Source organism: Zea mays, chromosome 2 (genome assembly GCF_902167145.1).
Source record: "Zea mays cultivar B73 chromosome 2, Zm-B73-REFERENCE-NAM-5.0, whole genome shotgun sequence".
Lineage (NCBI taxonomy): Eukaryota > Viridiplantae > Streptophyta > Magnoliopsida > Poales > Poaceae > Zea > Zea mays.
Genome location: NC_050097.1, coordinates 225,241,515 through 225,264,417, shown reverse-complemented (window position 1 = coordinate 225,264,417; position 22,903 = coordinate 225,241,515). Strand labels below are relative to the sequence as shown.

General features: G+C 48.6%; 1 protein-coding gene across 1 annotated transcript in view; it reads left to right on the top strand.

Annotated features, from left to right (window-relative positions):
* The first annotated feature begins 9,666 nt into the window (after positions 1 to 9,666).
* Positions 9,667 to 22,903, top strand: part of LOC100194354 (uncharacterized) — a 41,620-nt gene continuing 28,383 nt past the window's right edge. Inside the window, exons 1-2 of the mRNA NM_001139389.1 lie at positions 9,667 to 10,476; positions 10,562 to 10,853. Of these exons, the coding sequence (NP_001132861.1) occupies positions 9,779 to 10,476; positions 10,562 to 10,853 (990 nt within the window). The 5' untranslated portion in view covers positions 9,667 to 9,778. The remainder of the gene's footprint in view (positions 10,477 to 10,561; positions 10,854 to 22,903) is intronic.

The following is a 22,903-nucleotide window of genomic DNA, read 5'->3' as shown; positions in this document are numbered from 1 at the left end:
AAAATTTCTGTCATGCCAATAGAAGTTGTCGAAGGGTTTCGGCAGAGTGCTTCGACGGAGAAGATTTCTCTACTTCTTCACGCCCCGATGTATAATCTTCCTTTTCTTAGATGCCGAAGGATCTAGCGACAACTTTGGTATTTTTGTTAACATTTTTTGTCCTTCTCAACAAATCTTTGAGCTTGTCTTTTCGGAATGCTCACAACTCTTTTCTTTTTCACTCCCTCGGCCTCTTCGTCAAGTCTATCATAGTCAGGATACTCGAAGCCAAGGGCGTCCATCACTCGATTTAGCCTTCGTTTCTCTCATGTGCCGAAGGAAGCAGTTATTAGCTGGTCCTCTTTCTTAGTATAATTTCCAAAGATTTCATTACACATTGTCTCAATGACCTTCAACCATTCGGCACAAGGGCCGCTGAAGGTTTTCTGAAACTTAAAGCGATATGGAAGTCTAACAAGCTCAAATTTCTTTCCTTCATCTTTCTTCTTCTGCATTCCCCACCCACCTGATGTGGGAAAAGTTTTGTAGGCCAAGTATTCTTGAACTAGGTCCTAAGTACTAATATGCTCGGCTATAACCCTGAATTCTACTTCGGCTAATTGGCATGGAGAGTTGAGTTGCATGTTGCATAATGGCCTTGTCATGCCGAAGTTCAATTTCAAGGGACTCATCACCATACCCATAAGCTTCTCCCTTCTCTTATCATCAGCTTTCACATAAAACCATTCATTTGTCCAGCCGGTGGGTGAAAGGGAAATATGCCCTTGGGCAATTTCTATAAGTATTTTGGTGATTAGATGCCCAACACATATTCTTTAAGTCCTAAGGTGCCAAAGGTTGAAAAGTGCAAATCAAGGCATGAGGTATGTTTCTAGACTTAGTACATTTGTTTTTGAATACCAATGAGGTTATCTAAGTGCTAGAAACAGTGTTGAGAAGAAGAGAATCAAATTGCAAAAGACTTGGCTGTGTGCAGCCAAATTTCAGTTCGGCCTGACACACTAGACAGTCCAGTGGTGCACCGGATAGTGTCCGGTGCGCCAGGCTGGTCCGCGTGAACTCACCGCTCTCGGGATTCGACGGCGGCGTATGGCTAAAAATCACCGGACCGTCCGGTGGTGCACCGGATTGTCCGGTGAGTCATCTGCGGCGAACTCGTCGCTCTCGAAAAACGGAAAAGGCGACGTGGCTATAATTCACCGGACTGACCGGTGAGCCAACGGTCGCTAACGCCAACGGTCAGCCACGAAATCTGCGGGCGACGCGTGGCAGTTCCAACGGTCGGCAGGGGGCACCGGACTGTCCGGTGTGTACCGGACAGTGTCTGGTGCGCCAACGGGCCAGGAGCTGCAACGGTCGACTGTGCCCGATTTGGAAGGAAATCGTGCACCGGACAAGCTACAGTGGCTGTCGAGTGGCGCACCGGACTGTCCGGTGCGCCACTCGACAGAAGGCAAGGATGGCCTTCCAAGTTTGCCTCCAACGGCTCCTAGCTGCCTTGGGGCTATAAAAGGGACCCCTAGGCGCATGGAGGAGGAACCCAAGCATTCTAAGACTCCTACACTCCGCCTCCGTGCATTTGATCGATTGTGTTAGTGATTTGAGCTCCGTTCGAGTTGTGAACTCTCTATGCTACGTTTCGAGCTCAAGTATTGGCTTGTGTGCGTGTGTGTGCTGCGGAATTGTGTTGTGTGTGTGTTGCTTCTCCCAACCTTACTCTGTGCTTTCTTTGTGATCTTTATTGTAAGGGCGAGAGACTCCAAATTGTGGAGATTCCTCGCAAACGGGAAGATACTCTAAACAAAAAGACTGTGGTATTCAAGTTGATCATTGGATCACTTGAAAGGGTTGAGTGCAACCCTCGTCCATTGGGACGCCACAACGTGGAAGTAGGCAAGTGTTACTTGGCCGAACCATGGGATAAAAATCGCGTGTCTCTTGTGTTGGATTCTCTGTGATTGTTGTGTTCACAAGAACTCGCTTCAAAGCTACTTAGTCGCTAACGCTATGACATCTAAGTTTTGTGGCTATTTAGAGTTTGATTTTACAGGATCACCTATTCACCCCCCTCTAGGTGCTCTCAGTGGGCCACTTGGTGCAGTATTCAATCACATGGGCCTTCGTATCCTTTCGGTATGCAAAAATGTAGCATCTGAAGTTCTTGTGCAGACCATCTGCTCTCGCCTTAGTCTGGTAATGGAGTTCATGGACTCTGCAGAATCCTTCAACATTAGCACTTTTTCCCTAGCTTCGGAGAGCCCATATGTACACGCTAAGCCTAACTATAGCGTTTGGAGTTAGTTGATGAAGATAAATTTCAAATTTCTTTAAAACTTCACCGATCATTTCATATAGAGGGAACCGAAGCCCTGCTCTAAAGAAGCTCTTAAAAATAACAACTCCATCATCTCTTGGCTCTGGAACCACTCCGTGTCCAGCGAACCTTATCAACTCATCGTCATTTTCCTAAAATATCCAAGTTTTTTCATTAAAACTAAATCTTATGCTTTCATAGTGGATTTTCCAAATTCAACATGGCTAGGCTTGCTCGGACTCAAGATGCCATCATCCTCTTTGTCTTCACTAGCAGCTTTGGCAATAACATGTTCAGCTTCAGCAATAACATCATCCATTTCGGGAATAGACTCTTCTCCCTCTGGAACAACCAACCTAGAATGACTCGTTACTTCTAAGATTGGGGCTGTCTCAGTTGCCCCAGTCTCTTCACCTTCGTTTATCAGCCTAGCAATAGACCTGATTCTAGCCATTTCAGTTTTTAAGATGAAGCTAACTTTCAACTAACTCGACGATTGTTCGAAGACTAGACAACAAGTGCATAGACGACAAAAAGCTTCGGCTTCAGTAAAAAAATTTCAACAACACAACGATGCAATAGCAATGAATTATGTGGTAACTTCTTACCACCTTATCTGTTTATATAGTCATGTAGGTGAAGAAGGTGAATCGCCACATTGCTCGTATTGACTGATTGGTGGACTGGCACAACCAGTAACTTTTTATTCGTTTTTTAATAACAAGCTCATGGAAGATGTTTTTCGGACCTTCGGCATTCAGAAGCCTTCATGAGTTTCGCGGATCGAGCTCGTTATGGAAAAACGACCTAGCACCGCGAAGGGCTACTGTTGGGGGAATCCTTCTCTGTCGAAGGTCCTTAGGGCGGAGAAATCGCCTATAACAAATGGGACTAAGTGCCAAAGCTGCAACAGGCATACGCAAAGCGCCGAAGGATTATAGCTTTGGCTCAAGATGGTTAAGAAGGTCAAACGTGATGTTGAGTTAAAGAGGAAAAGATCTGTTAATCCCTGATGTTTGTATTAAGATAATGTGTATATATCAGGGTCATAAATGTACTTTTGCTTGAGCTACATCCCATGCCTATAAATAGGTGAACAGTACCCCCGTACTGTTCACGCTGGATTGGAATTGCATTCACGCTTTCGACTTCGAGCAAGCCGAAGGTACAAATATAATGTACATTATATATAACTTTGACAATATAGGAGATAGATCTTGATGTTGTTTAACATTTGATATGAAATGAATAATCAGCATATAGTTACATCTGTAACTAAATTTTTATATTTATGAATGATGAAGACTTGTTCTTCATGACCTTCGTCCAAGACCTATTATGTCCGAAAGTAGATAATGCTTCGAAGAACGAATGTCTTTAACGTTTAACAAATGTGTTGACTTGTTTTATGTTTTGGTAATTTTTGAAGGCTAAAAAGAGCCTTGCGGACGGTTCGGCCCTGAGGCCAGACGGTCCGCGGTCCGGACAGTCCGCGGTGGTGGCGCGAACGGTTCGCGCATGCGCAGAGTCAGTTAGGGTTCCTAGTTTCTCGCGGGATTTGTTACCTAAAACCGCGGGATTAACTCGGAAATAAGTTTAAAGCGGATCCAGACCTCCCCCTTTATATAAATGAAGGGTTACGGCTGACTGAACCCCGAACAATCGATCAAATCAAATCTATTTCTCGTTTTTATCTTATGCAATAGGAGTAGTTCTAGTTTAGCCCTAGTTTAGTATTCCAATCCCCAAATTCTTCGCTTCTCTTTGACTCTACGTCGATTAGAGGAGTCTAGGTCGGCTTGCCAAGCCTAGACATCACCTAGGATCTCTCCTCCCCGACGGGGTCCCTCCCGGGAGCGAGATCTAGGCGCCGCCGGCGACCTTCGCTGCCCCCTGCGCACGCACGGACCGTCCGGCCATCAGACAGGGAACCCTAGCCCCTGTTCCAGGTCACGGACCGTCCGGCCCCTGGCCGCGGACCGTCCGCGCCTGTGCAGAGAGCACCGCCACTGATTCGTATTGAGTGATTGGCGCCCCCAAAAAGGCACCAACATACTTTTGGCGACTTCGCTGGGGAAAGGTGTTTAGATCTACTAAAAATTAGGCCCTCAAATGGCCGGTTCTAAAGATCACACCGATATCTCCCTGGACAATATCCTGAAGCCGGCTGTTGGAAGTCTGACGGTCGATGAGCAACAGCAATACGAGGACTATATGCGTCAAGCGAAGGATAAATTCTTATCACAATACACGGTGGATCGCCACCAGAAAGTTGTCAAACATGGAGAGACCGACATCGCATCTCTTCTATCTTCACTTCAAGTCCCCAACGTAAGTAAACCCGACGACATCCAATCTATTAAACAATATGTAGATCATCAGCAGAATCAAATGAAACAACAGATTGGAGGGTTAGAAGAGTCAATTAGAAAATTAACGCGTACGTTGGAGAAGTCTGTTGCTCCTAGTTTTCCATCATATGAGACTAGTAACAAGATATCTATGTCTAATACGTCGGCAACAAATGGGGATTTGCAGCCCCAACCATTATATGGTATGCCGATGAACTCATATCCAAGGCAAGTACCACCATCGCCATCCCTCCTTAGCAGATTGGCACCCCTGAACACGGTCGAACCGTCCGAGCTTCTGGCCGGACCGTCCGGCCCATACGTGGACCGTCTGGCTTGCTCTGCCGAATAGTTCGGGGCCACCCTAGGACCGCCGCCGTCCCTGCTTGGCAGATCGGCGACCCTGGACGTGGTCAGACCATCCGAGCTTCTACCCAGACCGTCCGACCCTTACGCGGACCATCCGACTTTCTAGGTCGGACAGTCCGGGGCCGTACCAGGACTGCCGCGTGGCGCCCCAATAATGGCAAATACGACCGGCCAGTTCGGATGTACCACCGTACAAACCGGATACACATATGCAGAACCTGCTGTTGCACACCATGCACCAAATTATTACACACCACAATAGCAGTATGTCTCGCCCTCTACATATTTAAACCATAACGCACCATACAATCACAGACCGATCAACACTATCGATCGGTCACGGCAAGAAGGTCAGCATACTAATGCCTGACCAAATGAGCACCACAACTCAGGATCCGGTGGTTTGCCACCGGGTGCAATGGAAAAAATTAGGGAAGAGATGACTGAACTATTTCGAGATAAGTTCGGAGTTAGTGTAGCCAGAGTAGGGCAATCATACCAAAAGTCATATAATCACCGGTTTGACACTGTCCCATATCCACAAGAGGCAAGGATACCGGAATTTTCTAAGTTTTCTGGTGAGAATGGGAGAAGCACACATGAACACATAGGCCAGTTCCTAGCACACCTAGGCGAATTGGCCGATGGAGAAGCATCTCGTGTTCGGTTATTTTCTTTATCCCTTACTGGTACCGCTTTTGCATGGTACGGCGCCCTGCCTCCTAATTCCATTAATTCCTGGAATGAGTTAGAAAGTAAATTTCATGAACATTTCTTTGCCGGGGAATGAATTAGGACTAACTGACTTAGCTTCAGTCCGATAGGGACGTGAAGAATCGGTTAATGATTATATCCGGAGGTTCCGGGACACTACAAACCGATGCTTTCGGATCCATGTCGCAGACAAAGAGCTAGCAGGGCTAGCTTTTAATGGGTTGCTATCCTACTTAAGAGACAAATTAGACGGGACCCAGTTCTTTTCGATAGCCCAGCTACATCAGCGGGCTTTGGCCTGTGAAAGCCGATTTAAAGAGACATCAAAATCGACCGCCCGTACTATACATCTAATAAAGCGTGATAGTTCAGATGATGAATCTGCAGATGTATATACCGCTGAGTTTATTTGGCCAACAAAGGCCAAATCATCGGCATGTTCTTCCTTACAGGCGATTCAAAAGAATCGGCAAGAAGAGATTAAATTTACCTTTAACGTTGCCAAATGCGATAAAATATTTGACGAGCTACTTAAAAATGGCAATATTAAATTAACTCATACTATCCCTCTTATAGATGAATTAAAGAGACATGCTTATTGTAAGTGGCATAATTCTTTTTCTCATGCCACCAATGACTGTAATGTTTTTCGTGGACAAGTACAATCGACCATAAATGAGGACCGGTTGGCTTTTCAGGAGATGCAAGTGGACACACAACCATTTCCTGTTAATACAATAGATATCGCATGCAAAAAGATCCTAGTTCGCCCCGAAATGGCCGATAAAGGCAAAAGCAAAGATATCATCATTGGCAATCCTCGCATGTCAAATATATCACAAAAGGAGATTGCTTGAAAGGCTCCGGATGATAAGGCTAAAAAGTCCGGAGGCACCGAGGGGCAGGCACAATTAATGAGCCAAGCACGACAGCCTGGCCTGAGCATCACAGACGGTCTGCACCTACGTGCGGACGGTCCGGTGCTCAGACAGACGGTCCGGCTAACTCTGCCGGACAGTCCGCCTATGGCCAAAGGCGTCAGCCTCCACACAAAGCCTTAAAAGGGAAAGAGACGCAATGACAAAGCACATATGGTCGGCTGATCAAAGCTGACTCTACTTTTGATTAGTTGCTCTCCAAGAATACTAGCAAGAAGACCGTTCTACGTGATCGGTCAACGAAGAAACCCCGGACACCTGCTAAAACGAAACGGGTAAACAAAACGGTCTGAAAAGGCAACACAACAAGCATCGCCTATTCATCCTATGAGACTGGGGTACTTTCCACCCATTTACTCATCGTCGATATATTATCTTGTTCAAACATGGAATGGTACGATGATGAATCAATGGTACATGTATAGTCCCTTTGTCTATCCAGACTGGAGGGGCACCTCCATTCTATTCCTTTTGATCCATTGATCAAATGGTCATGGCCGAGAAAGATACAATCTGAAACAGCCTTTATACATTGGTGCTTTATTGAATGATCTCAATATTGAAAAGCCGATGACTTACATGAGGTTTAGTTCATATGCTTTTGGTTCGTCAACCTTCACCAAAAGGCATGGAGCATATGTTGAAGGCTAAAAAGAGCCTTGCGGACGGTCCCCTGAGGCCGGACGGTCCGCGGTCCGGACAGTCCGCGGTGGTGGCGCGGACGGTCCGCACGTGCGCAGAGTCAGTTAGGGTTCCTAGTTTCTCGCGGGATTTGTTACCTAAAACCGCGGGATTAACTCGGAAATCAGTTTGAAACGGATTCAGACCTCCCCTTTATATAGATGAAGGGTTATGACCGATTGAACCCCGAACAATCGATCAAATCAAATCTATTTCTCGTTTTTACCTTATGCAATAGGAGTAGTTCTAGTTTAGCCCTAGTTTAGTATTCCAATCCCCAAATTCTTCGCTTCTCTTCGACTCTACGTCGATTAGAGGAGTCTAGGTCGGCTTGTCGAGCCTAGACATCACATAGGATCTCTCCTCCCCGACGGGGTCCCTCCCGGGAGCAAGATCCAGGCGCCGCCGGCGACCTTCGCCGCCCCCTGCGCACGCGTGGACCGTCCGGCCCCAGGGCATGGACCGTCCGGCCATCAGGCAGGGAACCCTAGCCCCTGTTCTAGGTCGCGGACCGTCTGCCCCTTGGCCGCGGACCATCCGCACCTGTGCAGAGAGCACCGCCGCCGGTTCGTATTGAGTGATTGGCGCCCCCAAAAAGGCACCAACAGTAATCAAAAACAAGTTACAACAAAACCTAAGATACAAAACTCTTAATCATTAGATAGAAATACTTTTAGGCACAAGAGGTTAAGTGGGCTTGTTCATAGACTTTATGTTTTATGTTTCTGACGATTGAACCTGTGTTGGCAAAGATGACAGCCCTATCGGGATTCAAGATCTGCAATTAGAAGTTGGACATAAGTGTTAAGAAAGGATGCTGCTGAATTTTGACCAAGATAGACCATGGAGTTCTCTAAATTGAGAAATCATGAACATTTTAGGAAACAGATTTTTTTTACCTCTTTTAACTTCAAGTGCATCGGTTCTCTACCAGAAAATTTGAGTTTGGCATTTGCAATTTGTAATGAACCACAGCCTCGGGCCTTCCAATAACCCGAATAAAATCTACACGCTCTGTGCATTCAAGTTACAATTGAGTGCTCAAGGTAGCAGGCAAATGTTGCGTATTAGAACAGAATCGGAAAGGAACATATGCGTTAGTTTGCATATTGATTTGGCTTTAGGCCATGTTTGGTTTATTTAGTCTAGGGACTAAAGTTTAGTTAGGGGACTAAAGTTTAGTCCCTAACATGTTTGGTTATAGGGACTAAAAATAGTAAGAATATACTAAATGACTCATAAGAAGACTAAAATGACCTTTAACATTATCATGCTATTAGTACAATTGAACTAAGGGGGTGTTTGGTTAGAGGGACTAAAGATTAGTCTTTAGTTTTTAGTCTCATTTAGTCTCTTTTTTGCCAAACACTAGGACTAAAATATGGACTAAAATGATTTAGTCTTTAGTCCTTCATATATGTGCTAAAAGAGACTAAATCATATTAATTCCACATTTATCCCTTATTTAGTTCAATTGTACTAATAGCATGATAATGTTAAAGGTCATTTTAGTCTTCTTATGAGTCATTTAGTATATTCTTACTATTTTTAGTCCCTATAACCAAACATGTTAGGGACTAAACTTTAGTCCCCTAACTAAACTTTAGTCCCTAGACTAAATAAACCAAACATGGCCTAAATAAGGGATAAATGTGGAATTAATATGATTTAGTCTCTTTTAGCACATATATGAAGGACTAAAGACTAAATCATTTTAGTCCATATTTTAGTCCTAGTGTTTGGCAAAAAAGAGACTAAATGAGACTAAAAACTAAAGACTAATCTTTAGTCCCTCTAACCAAACACCCCCTTAATTCGTACCGGTTTCAGTGTTTGAGTAAGAGGGTGTTTGGTTAGAGGGACTAAAGATTAGTCTCTAGTTTTTAGTCTCATTTAGTCCCTTTTTTGCCAAACACTAGGACTAAAATATGGACTAAAATAATTTAGTCTTTAGTCCTTCACATAGGTGCTAAAAGGGACTAAAAGCCCACATGAGTGTATTCCAAGAGCATTTGAGTCTATTTAGTCCCTAGAACCAAACAAGTAGAGACTAAAGTTTAGTCCTAGGACTAAAGTTTAGTCCTAAGACTAATTGAAACCAAACATGGCCTAAGTAGTGTTACTGTTTAATGTTACTGTTTGTTTGTTTGTTTTTTTGTTCACTTAATTGTTGCAGCTGCATGTCATGTCTGGTCATCGTCATCTGTCCCCTCATTTCAAGGTACTAGCTGGTGGCGCTAGCTGGTCTCACACTCTCACTAGATCTCTCTCACATGCATATGCATGCATTAGCTTTTCCCCACCAGCATGCACTAGCTGACTAGCATCTGTGTAATCGGTGACCGCTCTTGACTTGTTAGCTCCCCGCTCCCACGGTAGCTAAAGCTAGCTAGGTGGGTGGTAGCACCACCATGGCCTCGCCCAAGCATTCCCATCGCCATCATCGTGCGGCGGCGACGAAGCATCGTCGGCCGCTGGCGCTGCGGCGTGCGATGCTGCATTCGTGCGTGTGCTTCCTGGTGGGTCTCGTGACCGGCCTGGCCCCTTCCGACTGGACGGACGCCGCCTCGCGCGCGGCCGTGCACGCGAACGGCGCGGCCACGGCGCAGGTGTTCCGCGCGCTGCACGCCATGAACCAGACGGCGGCGGCGGGGGCACTGGGCCAGCTGCTGGCGCTGCAGCACTACCAGCAGCAGCCAGTGGTGGAGAAGGAGAAGGAGAAGGAGAAGAAGCCTCTGGATCTGGTGGTGGTGGTGACGACTACGACGACGTCGACGGGGTTGTCGGAGCGCGAGCGGCGGTCGGCGGGTCTGACGCGCACGGCGCACGCGCTGCGTCTGGTGTCCCCTCCCCTGGTGTGGCTGGTGGTGGAGGCGGCCCGGGAGGCTGGTCCCACGGCACGGCTGCTGCGGCGCACGGGGGTGGTGTACCGGCACCTGACCTACGCGGAGAACTTCACATCGGAGGCCTGGGAGGAGGAGCGGCACCACCAGAGGAACCAGGCGCTAGCGCACATCGAGCGGCACCGCCTGCGCGGCGTCGTCCTCTTCGCGGGGCTCGCCGACGTGTACGACGGCCGCCTCCTGGAGCAGCTCAGGCGGCACATCAGGTAGGTACACTGCACAGTGGAACTGTTTTGTCGGTGGAGCAGAGAAGTACGGGCTAGCTTGATGAATGCATGCATTTGCATACAGGACAAGGAGTGTGGGCGCGTGGGCAGTGGCGACAGTATGGGAGCAGGAGAAGAGGGTGGCCGTGGAAGGGCCCGTCGTCGTCTGCAACACCACCACCACCACCACCAGCGCAGCATCCACAGCATGTGCATGGTTCTCCGCCTCCGACTCCACATTATTGGCGGCAGCGGCAGCAGCAGCGCCCCCAGTGACGGCCGACGACTCCGTCCACGGCTTTGCCTTCGCCAGCGACCTCCTCTGGGACCCTTCCAGGTGGGACCGCTTCCCCACATCCGAGCCCGACCAGTCGCAGGTACGGCCAATTAATGCAATACCATCCCTCCCTCCCACTCCCTTGATTGATTGACGATGCATGATGAGTACAATTAAATAATGCAACGCCACCCTCCAATTCAGCCATAATCCTGCAGGCGCGTCGTCGCTTTTAGCTAGCATCCTCCTCCCCATCCGTATGTCATGTGATCAGGTCCCTTGCTGGCCGGCACCGACGGCCCGTTACACTTGACTTATATTTTATATAATTAAATCAAATTCATTCTAGATATAACACAACAATGAGAACGACATTGATTTTGTCCCAAACAAATTAGGATTGACTAAAGATGAAACCCACGAAAAACAAGGATAGGAAAGAAGAAAAAAAATACAGTAGAGTTAATGCTAAAGATAAAGAGCATACCGAGTTATTCTAGGTAGGGGTCGATCCCTACCTCTTTTTACATTATCCAGCCGATCTAAAACTTCTCTATGCACCGTCGTCCCAGGTGGTTTTTTTGATATGTCCAAACCATCTCAACCGATACTATATCATTTTCTCCTCAATTGGTACCACCCAACCATATACTGAATAACTTCGTTTCAGACTCTATCCCTTCATGTGTGTCCACAAAACCAACATAACATGCATATTTGTGCTACACTCACTTGTTGAACATGTTGCATTATTGTTGGCCAACATTCAACACCATATAATATGCTCGGGTGAATCGTTGTCCTATAGAACTTACCTTTAAGCTTTTATGGCACCCTCTTGTCATAGAGGACGCTAGAAGTATGACGTCATTTCAATCAACCGGCTGAAATTATTTGCATAACATCTTCATCAATATGACCATCCTTTTGTACCATTGTTCCTAGATACCGACAAGACTCCTTCCCAGCCACCAGTTGCCCATCGAGGGTAACATCTCCATATCTTCATGTCTAGTCGCGCTAAAAATGAACATCGTGTACTCGGTCTTGGTCCTACTAAGTCTAAAACTTTTCGACTCCAACATGTGCTTCCACAACTCTAACTTCCTATTAACCCCTTGTGGGGGACAGATATCCCCTGGGTCCACTAGAAGGTTAGAAGGACTCACAGAAAGTTTTTGGACTTACTGTCTCGCAAGTCCATCCCTTCGTGGGCCAGGGGAGGACTGCTCGCAGAATGGGCCGACGCAGGGAATGAGCAAACGCGGGCCAAGGCGGCTCGTGGGGTTTTGAGCGTTACCCACAGCTCCAATCCGATTCTCCCGCGCGACCACCCTAGACATCGGAACCAAATGAGGATAAGTCGGCAAGATCGTAGGAAGATAAGTTCAGTCGGTTCACTATTACTTAGGAATACATCGTTATCATACACACATGTAGTGCCCCACGGTCGGATATATAAGGCCTATGGGGAACCCCATCAAAGACAGGTCATTCATCAGCCATCTACTCCATTCTCTAGGATCATTCATACTAGAGAATCCCCCTGTAACCCACCACATAAAGATCCACACCAGGAAGTAGGGTATTACGCCTTTCCAAGCGGCCCGAACCTGTAGAAAATTGTATATCGTCTCTCGTGCGCCTAGCACAAACCATCAAGCTACAGTCAGCAACACTATCCTACCTAAAAGCACCTCGAGGGGTAACCTTGGGTGCGTGGTTGGGTCCCAAACACCGACAGCTGGCGCGCCAGGCAGGGTGGGTGTCACCGATCTAAGCTAGCTCAATGGCCATCATTTTCTAACACAAGATTGTTCTCCGCCCTGGATCCGTGTTCTGCTTCAGGACCATCTCGTCCGTGGCAGATGAAGAAGGAATTCTGCATCGTATAGCGGATCCACCGGAGAAGAAGCCTTCCTCGAAAATCTCCGAAAAAGCCAGAACGAGGCAACAGATAGCGCAACCTCCAGCGCCCCGGGCGAAGACTACCTCCTGCAAGTCAGGAGCAGAGAATTCATTTACCCAAAGAACCCCGTTGTCCACCTCATCCACGGAAGAGTGGACACAAATTACAAAGAAAAAAAAGAAGCAAACAGGATAGAGGCCCGTCAAGCTGCTCTTCTGGCGCCTTCGCCCTCAAAGGAGGACAGAAAGAAGCTTGTCACCACAACAACTCCTTTCTACCCTGACATCCTCTTCATCGAGGGAAGAGTGGAATCATCTCCCATCTCCAATGACGAGCCAACCATGCCTGGGGAAGAACCTCCTCAGCGAGAAGCTCGCCGACGGAGGAACCGATGCTAAAATATTCGACGACATCACGAAGCAGGGGAACGAGACCCGGCGCAGCCTGTATCCCGAGATGAAATTTCGGAGGTGGGAGAAACTCCTGACAAATGAGTCTTCAGAGAGAGGAGAAACTCTCGCCGGTGTGATCGTCAGCAGGCTCAAGAGCAAACTGAGCAGGATATGAGGCAACGCTGAGAGAACCCTCTCTTCACGCGAAACCTGAACCCTGACTTCGCCCGTGCCATGAACACACCGAGTGAGATCGGTGGAGTATTGGCTTGGATAGCCAATGGCCTCCCCCGGACTCTAGACGCTGAAGGCTATTGGCGTCTGCTCACTCGGGCGGCTAATCATCTTCTACCCCTCGCTCATCCCCCGAGCGATCTATGGCACGCCATCAACAGTCGGCGGGGCGCGCGGAGCTCCATCAATGCTTCACGCGAACGACGACATGAGAATGAGATACGGCGTCAAGAGGAGTACGTTCGGGATCATGGCATCCCAGCACGAAGTTAGGCCACTAGAGTTGAGTCGGCAACGGCTTCAATTGGTGGCACAACTCGGGGACGGTCGAGACAGCACATCGGCAACTCCCCTCCCCGAGACCGGCACCACGGTCATCGACAGGAAGACACGTGTGGAGTATCTACGCTCACTCCGCGTCTCAAGGCCATTCAATGGCCCCAAACTTCAAGGTCTCCAACATCGACAAATACGAGCCAAAGCAGGACCCAGGAGGCTGGTTGGCCATCTATACAACCGTTGCCCGGGCCACTGGGGCAACTGAAGATGTGATAACTGCGTATTTACCCATCGTCCTCGGGCAAGACGCATTGCAATGGCTGCGACATCTACCACGACACTGCATCGACAATTGGAGCGACTTCAGTCGATGTTTTATCGCCAACTTCCAATCCCTCTCCGACAAACCGGCGCAGCCATGGGACCTCAAATCCATCAGGCGCTGAGGAGATGAAACTCTTCGGTCGTACCTCAAGAGGTTTCAGGCCATGAGAAATCGGATCCCCGAGGTCGCTGAAGCAGCAGTGATCGAGGACTTCTACCGAGGATCCAATGGCTCGGTCTTCGTCCGAGCCATACTGCAAAAGGCGCTGACCACCTCCGAGCAGCTGTTCAGGGAGGCAGACCTCTACATCACCGCCGACAAACGGGCTCAGGACCTCATCGGGGGAGCGAAGCCTACTCCATCTGCACCACGGTGTGACGCAAACCAGCAGACCGACAAGCGCTGGGAGAAGAGGCCTCGAGAAGAGGTCCATGCCGCTGGACCACTCGTCTCTCGTGCCCGAGGTGCACCCCGCGGAGGCGAGCGGACACTGGACGACATCCTCAATGCCCAGTGCCTGTATCACAAGGATATGCGCCACACCTTGCGGAACTGCAGAGACTTCAAGCATTCCGTCGGGAATGGCCGACCCTTCCAACCTCTACCATGTCCCCCACCATGAGGAGGGACCGGTGAACCTCGACGACCTCAGCAGCAGGAAGAGGGAGGATGTGGAGCATTTCCGCGCGTCGACGGAGAGGTCAACATCATCTTCGGAGGACACGGATCACAAGAAAACAAAAGGCAACAGAAGCTCAACGACCGACAGATACTGGTGGCAACCATCAGTGCCCCCGCCCCTATCAAAGGTCAGAACACCCAATCACCTTTACCCGGGCGGATCAATGGCTCAACTTCGATCATCCGGGCAAGTACTCGCTCCTCGTCGATCTGGTGATCCGAGAGAGCAGGGTAAAGAAAGTATTAGTGGACGGGGGAAGCAGCATCAACGTCACCTTCCCTCGGACACTATTCGGCTTGGGAGTTGCACTCAAAGAGCTCCATGAGTCGGACACTCCTTTCTTCGGCATTGTGCCGACCGAAGGAGAATACCCGCTTGGACACATCTACATGCCTGTCACCTTTGGAACTCCGGAAAACTACAGAACCGAGTTCCTGAGGTTCGAGGTGGCAAGCTTTGACTGCGGATACAATGCCATCATCGGCAGGCCAGGATTGGCGAAACTCATGGCCGTTCCGCACTATTCGTACATGATATTGAAGATGCCAGGACCACAAGGGATCATCATCGTGCGTGCTGACTTCCAAGGCGCCGCGGAATATTTCCGAGTAGCCATCCAGGCGGCCCTCACTACCAAACCACCGGTGACTTCCTCTGCACAGGCAAACTCAAAGCCTGAGGGAGACCTCACAATACCTCTGAACGAAACTCAAGCCGTGACCTCTATGCGACCGACTGAGGAAATGAAGAGGATCAACCTTGGGTTTGCTGATGAACGCAAGACCGCCATCATTAGCTCCAGCCTGGATGACAAATAGGAAGGCGCGCTCGTCCAGTTCTTGCAAGATAACCGAGATGTATTCGCATGGCAGCCTGCGGATATGCCGGGAGTCCCAAGAGAACTAGCCAAGCACAAACTGAAGGTTTATCCCCAAGCAAGGCCGATCCGACAAAAACTGCGTCGTTTCACGCCTGACAAGAGAGAGGCTATTCGCGCCGAGCTAGCTTGCTTAGTCGCAGCAGGGTTCACTAGAGAAGTAATGCATCCTGAGTGGCTAGCAAATCATGTTCTTGTACTCAAAAAGGATAAAGTGGATTGGCGCATGTGCGTCGACTATACAGATCTCAATAAACACTGTCCGAAGGATCCTTTTGGACTCCCTAGGATAGATCAGGTGGTTGATTCGACCACCGGATGTTCTATGATGTCCATCCTGGACTGCTATTCTGGGTACCATCAGATCAGCTTAGCAAAAGAAGATGAGAAAAAAACTGCATTCATTACCCCGTTTGGAGCTTTCTGCTATACCTCCATGTCGTTCGGTCTCAAGAACGCAGGAGCGACTTACCAGAGAGCTATTTAGACATGCTTGGTCGATAACTGGGGCAAGCGGGTAGAAGCTTATGTTGACGATGTGGTGATCAAAACAGAAAATTTAGAAAACTTCATTGAAGATTTGCAGCTGGTCTTCAACAGCCTGAGGCGATATCGGTGGAAGCTCAATCCAGAAAAATGTGTCTTCGGAGTACCAGCCGGGAAGTTGCTCGGTTTCATTGTCAGCCACCGAGGAATTTAAGCCAACCCAGAAAAAATCGAGGCCATCATGAGAATGGAAGCGCCGCGATCATAGAAGAAAGTGCAAAGGCTTACTAGATGCATGGCAGCCTTGAGCAGGTTCATATCAAGGCTAGGCAAAAAAGGTTTACCATTCTACAAATTGCTCAAGAAGGTGGACAAGTTCTAGTGGACCGCAGAAGCACAGGAAGCTCTCGAAGCATTGAAAAATTCTTGACCACGCCACGAGTACTGAAGCCGCCACGCCGAGCCACACCAAATCAGCTGGCATAAGATCTGTTGTTATACATCTCCTGCACGACTCACGTGGTGAGCACCGCGTTGGTAGTCGAGCGGGCAGAGGAAGGACACACATATCCAGTACAGCATCCGGTCTACTTCATCAGTGAAGTTCTGGGGCCCTCTAAAAAGAAGTATCCCCAAGTTCAAAAACTACTGTACGCAGTACTTCTAACCGCTCGCAAACTCGTCACTACTTTGACGACCACAAAGTCATAGTAGTCACCGGGTTTCCAATAGGGGATATCCTTCACAACAAAGAAGCCATTGGAAGAATAGCCAAGTGGGCCTACGAGCTGGGAGCTCATGACATAGAATTTCGGTCGCGTACAACAGTGAAGACTCAAGCACTAGTTGACTTCGTATGAGAGTGGACCGAGCAACAAGTCCTTGACAACCCAGAGGCTACCGAAGTATGGCGGATGTATTTCGATGGCTCGCTGAAACCGCAGGGAGCAGACGCAGGAATCCTCTTCATTGCCCTTGGAGGTGAACAACTCAAGTACGCGTTTTAGCTATTATTCCCAGCATCGAATAATGTAGCAGAATATGAGGCACTGATCCACGGGTTGAACATTGCCATATCGTTGGTCATTAAGAGGTTGATGGTATACGGAGATTCACTAGTGGTTATAAGCCAGATAAATAAAGATTGGGATTGCTTGACTGATTCCATGGGCAAATACTGTACGGGCATCCGAAAATTGGAAGACAAGTTTGAAGGTTTGGAATTCCATCACCTAGAAAGAGACTGCAACGCAGCAGCAGATGCGTTGTCAAAGCTAGGATCCAGTCGGGCCCAGGTCCCACCTGGAGTCTTCATCCAGGAAGTGCCACGCCCAAGTATTCCCTCAGATCAGGCGGAAGAGTGCAACACCTTGAGCCAACCAGAATCGGACTCTAATGACTGGAGAGAACCTATCATCAGGTACATAAAGAACGAAGAAGAACCAGATGATAAAGCTGCAGCAGAACGCATCACGAGACAGTCGGCCCACTACACCCTCATAGGGGGCGCACTGTATAGAAGGGGTGCGACAGGAGTCCTCATGAATCGCATTTCCTCGGTTACTAGGAAACAGCTATTAGATGAGATCCACGCCGGACAGTGTGGAATACACGCAGCATCCAGAACTCTGGTTGGGAAAGTTTTCAGGTCCGGTTTCTATTGACCAATAGCAAAGAGTGACGCTGCCGAGTTAGTCTAGAGATGTGAAGCTTGCCAATTCTTGTCAAAGCAACAACACTTACCAGCACAGCAGCTGCAAACCATACCTGTAACATGGTCATTTGCATACCGGGGACTGGACATGATTGGACCCTTCAAGAGAGCTCAGGGATAGAGTACAAACCTATTGCTCACGTGTTGTCGCCATCGACAAATTCACCAAATTGATAGAGTACAAACCTATTGCTTCTTTTACTTCAGCCAAGGCAGTGGAGTTCATACAAGACATAATATTCAGATTTGGGATATCGAATAGCATCATAACTGACCTGGAATCCAACTTCACTAGCTCTGAATTCTTTGATTTCTGCTAACAACAGAGTATCCAGATCAAATATGCATCAGTAGCACACCCAAGAGCCAATGGTCAGGTGGAAAGGGCCAATGGAATGATACTGGAAGCACTCAGGAAGAAGGTGTTCGACAAAAATGAAAAGTTTACAAGAAAGTGGATCAGACAATTGCCCTATGTGGTTTGAAGCTTGAGAACTCAACCTAGTCGAGCCCTGCATGGAAATACCCCGTTCTTCATGGTCTATGGTTCGAAAGCGGTGCTACCCGCCGACCTCAAGTTCGGGGCACCAAGGCTGGTCTTCGAAAGCATAGCTGAAGCAGAAGCTACCAGGCTAGAGGATATTGATGTGCTGGAGGAAGAGCGATTGAACACAGTAATTCAGTCAGCCAGATACTAGCAGACCTTGAGGCGCTATCATGATAAAGTTGTACGACATCGATCCTTTGTAGTGGGAGACTTGGTCCTTCGCCGAATTCTAACGGGGGAAGGATGACACAAGTTGTCACCACTATGGGAAGGGCCATTCATTGTATCAGAGGTCACTCGGCCAGGATCATACCGGCTTACTCAAATGGATGGTACTGAAGTGGGGAATTCATGGAACATAGAGCATCTTAGAAAGTTTTACCCTTAGCAAAACCTCGAAAGCTATCAGAGCAACATTGTACTCTATAATGGGAGAATACATCATCAATAAAGTTTTCATTTTCAAGGGCATTCAAACTGTTAACTATCACTTGACTTCGATTCAATTGGACATGGAATCAACACGCTTACTCGACTCAGGGTGACCACTATACCCTACTAACGGAGCAATCGGCTTAAGTCGGCGACGACTTAAGACAGTGTAACATGCTCGCACTTACTCGACTCAGGGTGACCACTATACCCTACTAACGGAGCAATCGGCTTAAGTCGGCGATGACTTAAGACGGCGCAACATGCTCGCGCTTACTTGACTTAGGGTGACCACTATACCCTACTAACGGAGCAATCAGCTTAAGTCGGCGACGACTTAAGACGGTGCAACATGCTCACGCTTACTTGACTTAGGGTGACCACTATACCCTACTAACGGAGCAATCAACTTAAGTCATTAACGACTTAAGACGGTGCAACATGCTCGCGCTTACTCGACTCAGGGTGACCACTATACCCTACTAACGGAGCCATCGACTTAAGTTGGTGATGACTTAAGACTGTGCAACATGCTCACGCTTACTTGACTTAGGGTGACCAATATACCCTACTAACAGAGCAATCAGCTTAAGTCGGCGACGACTTAAGATGGTGCAACATACTCGCGCTTACTTGACTTAGGGTGAGCACTATACCCTACTAACGGAGCAATTGGCTTAAGTCGGCGACGGCTTAAGACGGTGCAACATGCTCGCGCTTACTTGACTAAGGGTGACCACTATGCCCTACTAACGAAGCAGCCGCCTTAGATCGGCAACGACCTAAGACGATGCTGCATGTTCACGCTGACTTGACTTAGAGGAACCACTATACCCTACTAGCAGGGCAATCAACTCAAAAGTCAGCAATGATTTAAAAAGTCAGCACGATACATCTACCTATCCTAAGGTGACCACTATGCCTAACCAGCCAAGCAATTGGCATAAGCCAGGGAAAGTTCCAAAACCAGCACGCTACATTTACTTTCATAATTGTTCAGGATGACCGTTATACCCTGACAACAAAAACAATCAGTACTTCAGGAGAACAGGATGTTATAATTGTCAGCACCAAGGACACGTTCTAGTGCCCTATCTACAAAATATTCAAATACAACCATCACAAACACATAGAATTCATAGTACATTCAGTATTTCGCAGGATGTCACTGCATCGAAACATCTCGGTTGGCAATGTTTTCCACAGGAGCCAGTGAAGAAGAAGGTCGACTCGAAGCATCAGGGGCAGCCTTAACATCGGCAACAATGTCATCAGGAACCACTACGCCGGGCCTCCTCATCAAGATCCGCCCCGCGCGAATGGCTTTGTCCATAGCCTTGTCGCCCTGAGCCTTTAGAATGGAGCAGTTGTCCTCTGAAACTTTGGTAGCCAGTCGAGCGGCCTCTAGCTCTTGGGCGACTAACTTCTTGGAGGCACGTAGATCTTTGATGATGGAATCCTTGCTTGACACCAACTGTCTAAGCCGCAGGACCTCATCTTGGGACACTTGCAGCTCGCGACGATGATGATCCATATCTGACATAGTGATTTAGTGAAGCGATGGCTCGTCTCGAAGATGGTTAAGGAATTGCTGGCATCACGATATAACCTGTCCAGATTATCACAAGAAGCTGCGAGCGCTCGTTTCTCCTCCTACGAACAAGAAGCAACTTTCAGCATCCAGTAAACAGTAAGCACGACAAAAGCCAACTAAGGAAGCTTACCTCATGTGCTGCCCTTTCAGAGTTAAGCTGAGCATTGAGAGAAGAATTCAAAGAACGCACATTGTCCAAAGAAGTAGAAACCGAGCCAGGTCGGTTCGACCTTGAGAACACTTCTCCTCAAGATCAGAGTACCGTCGGGTTGAGTCGGCTTGACTTTGAAGATGCTTTTCCTCAAGCTCGGAGCACCGCCGAGCCATATCTGACAAGACAGCCGAAAAGGGATACATGGTTAAAAACAAGTTGATCAATCGAAACAGCTAAGGAAGAAACGAAGTCACTAACCAGCGTTTGACGCCTTCAAGTCAGCAATTTGTCTCTGAAACAACAATGGGTTCCACTGCATTAGAGATAGAGCTCCTTCCGGGACAGTGGCACCATGTGACCTCAACTGAGCAGACATTTCGTCAACCAAAGCCTGTGATCGAAGACAAACGAGTATGGGAAAGATAATTTACCAAGTGGAACGATAAAATGCAAGCAGCTGACTCACCTGAAGATTGGAGAGGAGTTATGGTAACCCCAAGTCAGGGGGAGCTACATCATAGCTTGACGAAGGAAGATCAACCGAAACAATTTGAAGAACGTTGTCAAGGGTGAGCTCAGCCCCACCAGTGGATACCAGACTTCTTGCATCTGGCTCGCTGACCTCCAAGGCGACTTGTTTGCTCGAAGCTGAAGAAGCATGCATCGCCATCGCCCCATCGGATCGTGGTGGAGATGACCCGACATGGACGTCCATGGAGGTATGGGAAGGAGAGCTCACCTGAACACCCTCGGGGGCTGGGTTGCAGCTTGCACCACCCACCAAAGCCAGATCACTACCGGCAACACCCTTGGGGGCTGGGTTGCAGCTCGCGCTACCCACCAGAGCCGGATCACTACCGGCGACACCCTCGGGGGCTGGGTAACTACCAGCACCACCCTCGGGGACTGGGTCTTCTACAGCAGCCACCTCTAAGGCTGAACGATCCTCTGTCACCTCCATGTGAGTCGGGCAATCCGGACCAACGCCTCGGCATTGAAGACTGCCTTCCAAAGTCGACGGCGCATGAGACACTGCTCGGGATACCTCCAATCCCGCGGCTGGAATTTCTGAACAAATGGCCATCATGTCATCAGCAGTCGGCTTCGATAGCATATCCTTAGGGACGACCTCCTCAAGGGCTCAAAATCCGATATTGACAGTTCCTGAAGGCTAACAAGAGCTGACAGAGCTGGAGAGGGAATGTCAGTATCCCCCTTACTACCTGAGAGCACCTAGAGGGGGGGGGGGGTGAATAGGTGATCCTGTAAAAACTTCAAACTTATAGCCACAAAACTTGATTAGGTGTTAGCACAGTTTATGCCAAGTGGCTAGAGAGGAGTCAAAACACAATAACCACAAGAATCCAATCAAGCACAGAGTGACACAGTGGTTTTATCCCGTGGTTCGGCCAAGACCAACGCTTGCCTACTCCACGTTGTGGCGTCCCAACGGACGAGGGTTGCAATCAACCCCTCTCAAGCGGTCCAAAGACCCACTTGAATACCACGGTGTTTTGTTTTCCTTTCACTATCCCGTTTGCAAGGAATCTCCACAAATTGGAGTCTCTTGCCCTTACAAGTATATGATCACAAATGAAACACAGAGTAAGGGAGGAAGCAACACACACAAATCCACAGCAAAAGCGCACACACACGGCCAAGAATCGAGCTCACAAGACTATCTCAGAGTTCTCACTTAGAACAGAGCTCGAATCACTTAGAAACACAAACGAATGCGCAGAGACTTAGTGTGGATGATCAAGAATGCTCAAAGGTTGCTTGTGTATCTCCTCCATGCGCCTAGGGGCTCCTTTTATAGCCTCAAGGCAGCTAGGAGCCGTTGAGAGCAAATCTGGAAGGCCATCCTTGCCTTCTGTCGTCGGGGGCACCGGACAGTCCGGTGCACACCGGACACTGTCCGGTGCCCGATTTGTTTCCTTAAACGGCGAAGACGACCGTTGGCAGATCTGGCACTGTTGGCGCACCGGACATGTCCGGTGCACACCGGACAGTCCGGTGCCGTCTTCCGACCGTTGGCTCGGCCACGTGTCCCGCGCGGATTGCGCGGCCGACCGTTGGCCCTGGCCGACCGTTGGCTCACCGGACAGTCCGGTGCACACCGGACAGTCCGGTGAATTTTAGCCGTACGCCGCCGGCCAATTTCCCGAGAGCGGCCAGTTCGAGTCGCGCCAGCCTGGCGCACCGGACACTGTCCGGTGCACACCGGACAGTCCGGTGCTCCAGACCGAGCTGGGTCTTGGCAGCACACAGCCAAGTCCCTTCTCCTTTTCTCTATTCTTCTTCTTTCTGTTTCTAACACTTAGACAAATATATTAGTACTTAAAACCAATGTACTAAGGCTTAGAAACATACCTTTACTTCATGATTTTCACCTTGTTCATCCATGTACATAAATTCCCAATTAAGCACATGTGTTGGCACTCAATCACCAAAATACATAGAAATGGCCCAAGGGCACATTTCCCTTTCAATCTCCCCCTTTTTGGTGATTTATGCCAACACAA